General features: G+C 39.0%; 1 protein-coding gene and 1 pseudogene across 1 annotated transcript; both read right to left on the bottom strand.

The window, feature by feature from the left end:
• Positions 1-559: 559 nt before the first annotated feature.
• On the bottom strand, positions 560-1723 carry LOC148657840 (olfactory receptor 52E8-like; annotated as a pseudogene).
• Positions 1724-7965: 6242 nt separating this feature from the next.
• LOC148657839 (olfactory receptor 52E8-like) lies at positions 7966-9106 on the bottom strand. Its single transcript, XM_088641882.1, has one exon. The coding sequence runs from the start codon at positions 9053-9055 to the stop codon at positions 8054-8056; it is 1002 nt and encodes a 333-aa protein (XP_088498008.1). The 5' UTR covers positions 9056-9106; the 3' UTR covers positions 7966-8053.
• Positions 9107-10875: the final 1769 nt, after the last annotated feature.

Below are 10875 nucleotides of genomic sequence, written 5' to 3'. Positions count from 1 at the left end.
AATGCCTAATGTGGTTGAGAGAAATCACCTTATATTTTCAACTGGAAAAAAGTACCTTGACAAACAAAATCTAATGTATTGAGAAAGTATGAGGAAAATCTGTTACGTTTGTGTCAACCTCTACTCCCATGACTAATATGAGTAGTTTAGTTAAACACATGTTGGTTGTCTTGACTATGCTATTTTATGCTACAGTAAGTTTACAAGCTCAAATTTATTTTAAATCATTCTATCTCAACATTTGGTCTTGTTTTATATTTTACATATGCTTGTTTATAATTGTTGTGTACTGTACATGTAATACGTGTAATTCAATAAAGTAATAAAGACAATGTTAAAAAATTAAATAAAACAATGCATGTAAATGGGGAAAGGGGTAATTTAATCCAGTTCTGCTCCCAAACAGACAGATGAAGTCCCAAATAAATACAACACATTTTTATTAATGGAAAATTAATTAAAAAAAAGCTACATGTTTGTTAATGTCACTGTTTCAATTTCATATAAAATATGATGGGAAACTTATATACATTTGGTTAAGTGGACCAAATAGCCTCCATTCATTTGTAACCATTCTTACATTCCAGCAGAAGATTTCACACTGGGGGTGTGTGAAAAAAAATATCAAGTCAATTTTTCAAAGAAAGTAATGTTATGAAAAATATTCTTACCTTTTGTGAAGGCCTCTCACCTCTATTTTTTTTTTTATCTTGTCGATTTATCTTGTTCAGATAATATGAAATGTTTTATAATGTAAACATCAATATCCAATATTCTTGACTCTTGAATTTTCTTTTGGCAGCTATTTACTATACACTAGCTCTGAGCAATTTTGTGACACCTAAATATGTTGTAAACTCTTCTCCTGATCTGGTGTAATTTTAAACCATAAATGATGGGATTGAAAAGAGGAGGGATGATTAGAAATTCTAGTGACATAACGTTACGAAGAGACTGGGGCATGTCACTTGTCCCATATCTACTGTGTAGTGCATCAAAGAGCATGGCAATGATGAAGTTGGTAAAGGTTAGAAGGTGTGGCAGACAGGTGTTCATAAATTTAATTTGGTTCTTCTGAGATCTTCTACAGGCAACAATTATCTGTCCATAGGAATAAAAGACATAAATCACAGGTGCAAAAAACATTGGAATCTGAATATATCCATACACAAGACTATATGTAGATGGTATGCAGGACAGTTTCACCACTGACCAATTTTCACAGTAAAGTTTTTCAATGCGATTTCCACATAAAGGTAGCCTGACAGTCAACAAAATGGATAATATCATTGAAAAAGAAGGATAAATCCAAGCAAAAGGAATTAATTTACTAATTAGAAGAGGAGTCATAACTGAATTATATTGTAAAGACCTACATATTGCTACATAACGGTCATAAGCCATTACAGTTAAGTTAGCTATTTCACATAAACGAGAGGAGTAAATCACAGACTTGAATCAAGCATCCACTGTATGAGATCACATGAGAGTCCGAGAGAAAGTCAGCCAACAGTTTTGGATAGAAACCAGCAGTTCCATACAGTCCATTAACACATAAATTGCAAACAAAGATATACAATGGTTGATGTAGAGATTTCTCCAGAAGGATGGTCACAATAAGTGTCAAATTAACAAAAGTGATAGAAAGATAGACCAACAAAGTGAAAGAAAAAAATATATATTTATTTGTTCTTGTAGTGTTCAGTCCTGAGAGTCTTAACATTGGATAATAAGATAGGTTGTCCATTAATGGCAATTGAAATTTCTTCCTGATTAAGTCTAGAAATAAAGAAGAACATATAAAATACCACAAATATCTCATTGCATTTTATTCAAAAGCAACATTAATATTAAATGTAAACATTATATAAAATAAACGTTATAAAAGTTTGCTATTGTAGTACTGTATGTGTAATGTGATAGTTTTCATTAAATTAATTTGTGTTTATTTACCCAGTACACCTTCTCCTTATTTAGTGTGAAAGTGGTTTTCAGATAGTTTTATTTTTATATTTCTGTGTGCCCCAAACACAATAGCTTTTATACATGCCATTCAGTACATATTACTTCAGAATTTATCAAGAACACTTCATCTAACATAAAATCTTCATAAAGGTAAAGGTGCTCTAACGGTTATTTCTTGTATGACACAGTTATTGAGTTCATTTATTGCCATGGCAGTGGAGCATGTCTAGTTTTCATACAACACGTTTCCCAAATACATTAAGAAAAATATTTCTCACACTGGAATTACATGTCAAATCTGACATGCTTGTGAGCAAAATGAACCATCAAAAAAAATCCACAACTTTAATATGACTATTTTCTCATTGTTTTGAATCATAATGTCTATAGTAAAAAGCTAGATACAACAAATTTAATATAAAATGACATTAAAAAGAATGAAGCATTGCTGTATTGATTCAGTTCAGAGCTATTAAACTGTCTTACTGTAATATACAGTAAATTCAATACTTTCTGTAAGCACATGTTTTACCTGATTATAGGCAGTGACTACAGTGACTCCTGTCTCGATCACCCTTTCATTTCCTGTCAGCTGTCAGGACGGCACAGCATCTCAGCCTTATCTTCTGCTTTTAAAGTGAGGCTTATCGTTCATGATCTTAGAAACATCCCAAAAGATTTCAGGCTCATGCTCTGTTATAATGATATGAGATAAGAATAATTCTTAAATCATTCCTGATCACCAATAGCAACAAGGCAACAGCAGTGGGATCTGTTGTGAAGCTGTTGTGATACCTGCCTGAAGTAATAAAAGAAAAGAGAAAAAACTCCTGAAGGACTAAATAAATCAAGAAAACAAGAGACAATAAAAATGTGTCAAAGATATTAACTTATTCGTACCAAAGTAATGAAAACCATTTTATGAATGTACATAATACTTGTACATGATTGATGAATAAATGGATAAGTACTACCTTGAATCATTAAAGTATTCTAATTTTTTGTCTTTTACATACACCGTATTTCTCATGTCTTAAAAGAATGATATTGTATTCGGACATCCTCCTGAGATCAGCAGTCTATGGTGAAAGAGTTTTAGTGAACTACCTTTTTTTTCTGGTGACTGGACTTATGGTGTTCTTCAGTCTAATAAGTGTTGAAGGTGATCAGGCCTCTTCTTCTGAGTCACTTCTCTTATTTCTCAGACTTGGCCAAACTTATTCGATTGAAATTCTCTATAGACTGACTCTCTCTTCTAAACAATCTTTATACATGAAAAACATGAGACACACTTGGCAGGTGTGACTGAATTCCACATGCAATAGCTCTGGTTTGCAATCTCACCTGGACCTCATAGACCTGAGTCTGAACCTGAACCCTTCCTTCTGTCTGTAGAGCTTGTCTGGGATCCTGTTCTTCAGATGGTTTTTATTCCATCTTGTGGCCAAAATGTGGGTTCTTTACCTCAGTGGTGACTTTAAAGCTCTCTGGGATCCTAGAGACTGAAAGATATTATAGATATATAAGGAACTATAGTTTCTTATTCTATTTTTTATTAATAAAAGTGAGCTGAGTGAGTTTATGGTTTTTAGAGAAACCAGCTTTGTAAACTGTTGGCTACATTTTGGAAGGCAAAGGGTCGTGAGACAGGCCCAGGACTATCTTTGTAATTAAACTTAAACTGAGGTGGTAACAGAATGAGGACTTTCAGGTAGCAATAACCTCTCCATTGACAGAATGACTTCAACTGACCATCTACATGAAAATGACCAGCCTGCACTGCTCAGTGCTAACAGTTCTTTTATATAGGATGTGGTTCCTTGACAGATAAAATTCTCCATTAGAAAATATCCAAGACATGGGAAGACTGGTAAAGTTAGAAGACTTTATTGACAGATGAACGTTTGTCATTGACAGACCTGATATAGGACACTGAGCACGGAGAACTGATGTGTGTTACGCAGACTGTAGCTTTGTTTTAGCCAACGTGTGTGTTGGTGCAAGCGTCAGGAACACTAAGGAACACATTCTGTTCTGGAAATACCCCAAAATGCCTTTGCCAATGTTTTCTCGAATATTGTTTCATGGACTGTAACAGTTTGAGCTTCCCATGTCAGCTGGTTCAATGGTCCATAGAAAGTGCAAAGATGGTCATAATAATTTTAGGTGACGTGTGGTAATGTGACATTTTCTCCCAAAGGGCTTACATAAATATATAAAATCTTATAACTTCTCAGTAAGGATGATGTTTACTATGGAAAAAAGAAACACAACATTTTCTGAAATGAGAATGCTATAGTTATAGTTTATGTATTTTCACAAAAAGTTGTCAATTTGTTTTAAACCCTCCGACCAGTAATACAGCTTGTGCAGTGAGTCATTGCAACTTGCCAATCACTCGAAAGCTCGTTAGGTGCACTTTTACCCAACAAGGTCCAGGTGGAACAATGCTCCTCACGGCGCCACCATGCCATCCAAGGAAGTAACCATTATCATTATAATAAACCACTGTGAGAGAGTTTGTTTCCTTCAAAATACACTGGAAAATAGAATCTGTCCAGACTCTGAGACTCATTATTAAGGTACATCCTGTTATTTAATTGAGGGAGCTCCAATTTATTACCTTATTCCTTTATTACCGATGCCTTGCTTAGAGTACAGTAGGTGTTATGATGCAATCCTGTCTGTAAAAACAGGCTGGGTCTGGTGAAGGCAAGCAGACAAGTGAGAGCTGGGTACAGTGTGTGCCAGGCTGACTGGTATAACAGCAGATGACCTGGCTATGCAGACAGAAGGCTGACAGAATAGGTACAACACAGCTGAGCAGATCAGAACAGGGGAGCTGTGCAGTGCTGGCCCACAGAGCAGAACAGACAAGCTGCTCAGTGCAGGCCCACTGAGCAGAACAGGAGAGCTGCGCAGTGCAGACCGCAGAGCAGAACAGACGAGCTGCGCAATGCAGGCCCACTGAGCAGAACAGGGGAGCTGCTCAGTGCAGACCGCAGAACAGAACAGGGGAGCTGCGCCGTGCAGGCCCACAGAGCAGAACAGGGGAGCTGCTCAGTGCAGGCCTGCAGAACAGAACTGGGGAGCAGTGCAGTGCAGGCCCGCAGAGCAGAACAGGGGAGCTGTGCAGTGTAGGCCTGCAGAACAGAACAGGGGAGCTACGCCGTGGAGGCCCGCAGAGCAGAACAGGGGAGCTGCGCCGTGCAGGCCTGCAGAACAGAACAGGGGAGCTGCGCCTTGCAGGCCCGCAGAGCAGAACAGACGAGCTGCGCAATGCAGGCCCACTGAGCAGAACAGGGGAGCTGCGCAGTGCAGGCTCGCAGAACAGAACAGAGGAGCTGCGCAGTGTAGGCCTGCAGAGCAGAACAGGGGAGCTGCGCAGTGCAGGCCTGCAGAGCAGAACAGGGGAGCTGCGCAGTGCAGGACCACTGAGCAGAACAGGAGAGCTGCGCAGTGCAGACCGCAGAGCAGAACAGACGAGCTGCGCAATGCAGGCCCACTGAGCAGAACAGGGGAGCTGCTCAGTGCAGACCGCAGAACAGAACAGGGGAGCTGCGCCGTGCAGGCCCACAGAGCAGAACAGGGGAGCTGCTCAGTGCAGGCCCGCAGAGCAGAACAGGGGAGCTGCGCAGTGCAGGCTCGCAGAACAGAACAGAGGAGCTGCGCAGTGTAGGCCTGCAGAACAGAACAGGGGAGCTACGCCGTGGAGGCCCGCAGAGCAGAACAGGGGAGCTGCGCCGTGCAGGCCCGCAGAGCAGAACTGGGGAGCTGTGCAGTGCAGGCCTGCAGAACAGAACAGGGGAGCTGCGCCTTGCAGGCCTGCAGAACAGAACAGGGGAGCTGCGCCTTGCAGGCCCGCAGAGCAGAACAGACGAGCTGCGCAATGCAGGCCCACTGAGCAGAACAGGGGAGCTGCGCAGTGCAGGCTCGCAGAACAGAACAGAGGAGCTGCGCAGTGTAGGCCTGCAGAACAGAACAGGGGAGCTGCGCAGTGCAGGCCTGCAGAGCAGAACAGGGGAGCTGCGCAGTGCAGGCCTGCAGAACAGAACAGGGGAGCTGCGCAGTGCAGGCCTGCAGAACAGAACTGGGGAGCTGTGCAGTGCAGGCCTGCAGAACAGAACAGGGGAGCTGCTCAATGCTGGCCCGCAGAGCAGAACAGACGAGCTGCGCAGTGCAGGCCTGCAGAAGAGAACAGGGGAGCTGTGCAGTGCAGGCCCGCAGAGCAGAACAGGGGAGCTGCGCAGTGCAGGCCTGCAGAACAGAACATGGAGCTGCGGAGCCAAGCATATTAGGTAGGTGACACCATCCACGGTACATGTAGCAAGTTCTGGCTCTGAATCAGAATCAAGGATTCAGATGGGCTCAGGGCGAGTACAGGACGGGAAGTACTGGCAGGCTGGCTCATGCCAGGAGCACTTCCACACACCGGTAGGAAGCTCCACGACACAGAGTCTGGACAGGTAGGGCATACGTACTGTACCTGGTGCTAATGAGGTAATTGCCCTTTAAGAAGTGGGGGCAAGACGGCTTCCCCGATCGTGTTCTGTTGTCATTGGGAGGTGTTTGACTTCTCATGTGTACCCGGCTGGTTGCTATGGGAGCTATGTGTTCTGGCACCCTGGGCGTAACAGGAAGGACTTACATTCCCAATTTGTTAACATCTGACAGGGATTTAATCACAGCTATGATTCTTTTATTTAGTAAGACAGAGGTTCCCTATTTGCCTTTTAAGGCGTTTCTTGTGTTTAGATTACAGGGGTAGAATTAAGTTTTTTTTAAATGTCTGTATAAATCAGGGCTACGGACTCACAAACTTGGAAATATCAATATACCTTATTGTTGTGATTGTTGAGTGTTGCATTTGTGTTTTATTTCAATTGATACATATTTTTCTCTCTTGTTAAGCTTGTTGCCTGGTCAGTCCATATTTGCATATTAAGTGGGGAATAAAAATACATATATGCTGTGTAACACTAAGTGTTAAATGAAATTAGGAGAGAGATTATCATAAATCTTTACACAGTCAATTGCTTACATAGCAAGCTGGTGCCATGACCTAGTTTTTATATGTATTTAATTAATTCATTTTACAGTTACGGTCCCTAAATAATTTAAAAATAACCTTTCTCATGACATAATATCTTACAGATCAAAGCCTCAGAAAAGTGCTAACTAAATTATTTTCCCTAGCCTGAACCTTACACTGATCTGCATTTTAATATTTTTATTTTTGTGACTCTGTAGTTTTGTATATGAGGTAGTTTGTGGTCTATGGTCTGGAAAGCTTGTTTGCTCTTATATGACATATGATTATCTTGCACTCTGTTATAGTGAAAGTCATATCCTTATGTCATATCCCATGATTGTGTCATTTACATGATTGTAAATCCCTTAATCTACATATGTGTAAAAACCCTACAGTTAAAAACTGACCCACAGTATATCATGCACGTCAGATACTTAATTGAGCAGTGAACATATACTGTACTACATGTGCTTCTCTTAGTCATTTTACTAATGAATTTCAGAGGAAAAAAGACTTTTCCTTTGTTATGATATGCATATTTACGTAAAAGCCCACCCCACCAAAAATGGCAAATTTCACACAAAAAAACTACATACAGTAATGAGCGCAACTACATGATATGGATTATTTATTGATTTGTATGTTATACGAAACTGATTTCTGTAGTCTTGAAGTACAGTAACATGTAGGCAAGGCCACATCCTGACAGATATGAGGTTCAGGAAGATAAGAATGAGAAAAAAAAGTTGATTAAAACTAGAATAGAAAAACATAGATACAGTATAGACAAGACAAGGCATTTCAAAGATATTCTGTTTGAAACAAAGAACAGATAAAAATTATCAAGAAACTGTTTAACTAAATGAACTAATGTTGAAAATAAAAAGAGAAAGAAAAATATATACAATGAAATATATAAAGTGTTGTTATATTTAATTTCAGCAAAAGAGGACAGTACATTAAGAGAAAGGGTCAGAACAGATTTTCCCAGCTCAAAGTAAGACAACATACGAAGTCTGAATAACTAAGGAATGAATAACTAATAACAAATATGACCTAGAGAGTTATGGATACATTTTTCTGTACTAAAGTGGTTTTCTGCTTCTTGCCCACAGATGCTCCAACAGAATTTATATGTTTTCCAAAGAACATTTTCATGGTCCTTCGTCTTATCTCCTGCAATTTAACTCCATAGACGATGGGATTTAAAAGAGGAGGCAACAGAACAAAATTTATTGACATCATAGTACGAACCACATGGGGCATATTACTGAGGTCAAAACGATGTTGAAGAATTTCAAAAAATGTGGCGATGCTGTAGTTTGTAAAGCTCAGTAAATGAGGGGTACAGGTCTGTAGAGCTTTAGCACGAGCTTCCTTTGTAGATTTCAGACACACTGCCAGGATTCTGATATAGGAGTAGATGATGACAGCGAATGGAAAACACATAACAGTAACTGTCACGACATAACCAAAGGAACTGTTTACAGACACATCTGAGCATGACAGCCTGACAACTGACCAGTTATCACAGTACACTTTTTCTATTATAAACCCACAGAGAGGCAACCGAATTGTTAGAATTAGATGTATCAAATTAATACAAATGGGGTATGTATATACAAACACTAAAAGCTGAATCATTTTACATGGAGTCATAATGCTGCTGTACATCAGTGGATGACATATGGACACATATCGATCATAGCCCATCAGGGCCAAAACTGAATATTCAAATGATCCATACGTGAATATAAAAAATATCTGAGTCAAGCAGCCAGTTCTAGATATGGAGGGGGTTTCTGACAAGAGGTTGGCTAAGATATTGGGATAAAATGCTGTGCTACCATATACCCCATTCAGGGATAAGTTACAAATAAATATGTACATGGGTTCATGGAGTTTTCTTTCTCTAGCAATTGTTGTTATAAGAACTGTATTTACAAAGACAATCAAAAGATATATCAAGAGGGTGACCATGAAGTATAAATACCTAATGTTGCCTTTAGCTACATAAGAATTAAAAAGGAATACTGTCACAGGGGTTGAATTCTGCATAGTAAGTATCTTCTTGGTTTTCTGAAGTCACCTAGGAAACCAATTGTGAAAGTTTTCTGAATATACTGTTTTTTTGTTTTTTATACCATTAGAAGTTTCAATTAAAACTATAGTAAATGTACTATAATAAAACATTCTACTCCTTTCACTGTAAATTTTTTTTATGTCAACCTATTAAAGTGTTTTCTTCACTTCACATATGTACTTTTTTTAAAACAAAAACTTTTTATAGAGAATGTCTGATTAACAAAAAGTCATGTCAATGTAATGTGTTTTAATAGGACATTTGAAGCTGAAATACTTCAAATTCACATACCGTATATTTTAATATCTCCTTGCACTGAGACATCAAAACTGAATACCTTCTTAGCTTACGTCCTGCTCTGTCCTCATTAGGAGAATTCCCTGTCTAAAGGAGAAGAACTGTTAACATGGGAACAATAAACACAACGTTAAATTTCATAACTAATTATTGGTGAGAGAATTTCCCCAGTGACAACCTGGAGCTGAACAGAGATTTAAAACTCCACGTGTTTATTGTTCTCCTAGACCATTACAATGCAAACAATGTAAAAAGTACACAGAACATATCCTGTAAATACCTGCAGTGTTCCTTATTCCACTTTAGATCAAACACAATTCAGCCTTTACAAGTCTTTACAAGAGTAAAGGATTGGTTAGGAAACAGTAAATCTAATCTTAAACTTTTTTTTAAATGAAATACTGATAATTTTAGACTTTACTTCCTACAGTACAGTATGTTAACCGATTTTATCTAATCTAATTCACCAAGATTGCTGCTGTCATACAGTACATACCTGAAAATCCTTGTCATGAATAGTGACTTACAATAGGATGGGTCTGTGCTAAAGACAATACCACCTTTTATACTCTATCCTCATCTGTAGGGACTGGATGGGTTTGTTCTGCTGTAACAACTCCCATGTGTGAGAGTTAACTGGAGTTTTGTAGTCTCCAGTAACACTTTGAGATACAAGGGTTACAAGCTCAATATAGCTTAGGCTCTCTTTTTCAGCTTTGTAAAATTATTTGGGACACAAACACCATGGTACAGATAATAAAGTATAGCTAAACTTGTGTACGGTATGTTGAATTATACACAGGTTCTGTGTCATTTTTCTGTGTTAGACAAATGATTAAACAACAATGACATTGAAACAAATGTGATGCACTTCAACAAACGCAGCAATGTAATAGTTTGTGAAACTAGGTACTATAAATGAGGGGCATAGGTTTATAAAGCTTCAGCTCAAAACTTCTTTGAAGCTTTCAGTCACATTGCAAGAATTGCAAGAGATAATGATCACAATGAAGAGAAGACATAGTAAAAACTGAAAAGGAGTTGTTGAGGAAGATGTAAAAGAATGTTTCTGCACATATTAGAGTCACAAGGTCTATTATTTCACTTAGAATTAAGTGTTAATAAAGATTTCTAATAATCCTTCTGTGCCTGGACCAAGCAGTGTGGTGCATCTCTCTAAATGCACAGGCATATAAAAGAGGCCTGATCTCAGCCACAAGATGACCTAGTGTTCTTTGCATTTGGTAAAGTAAGGGAGGTGAGTTTGTCTTTTGGATAATGGTCTTTCCAATGACAGTGACAATCTAAACTCCCTTGATGGATGTCACTGCTGGTGCTTCGGTGTCCATCAGAGAGCCATAGGAACATCTGGACCTGATCTTAGGTCCTGATCTCAAAGCCACAGGGCATGATCATTTACCCAAAGTGAGATCCACCAATAGGTGATCTGTAGGTAGAGTATCAGAACCAAACCTGATGGTCTCTCAGCTAGTGATGT

The sequence above is a fragment of the Lepisosteus platostomus genome, chromosome 7 (assembly GCF_059453375.1).
Source record: "Lepisosteus platostomus isolate fLepPlt1 chromosome 7, fLepPlt1.hap1, whole genome shotgun sequence".
Lineage (NCBI taxonomy): Eukaryota > Metazoa > Chordata > Actinopteri > Semionotiformes > Lepisosteidae > Lepisosteus > Lepisosteus platostomus.
Note: the sequence above shows the minus strand (reverse complement) of the source record. Positions and strands in the feature narration are given on the sequence as shown.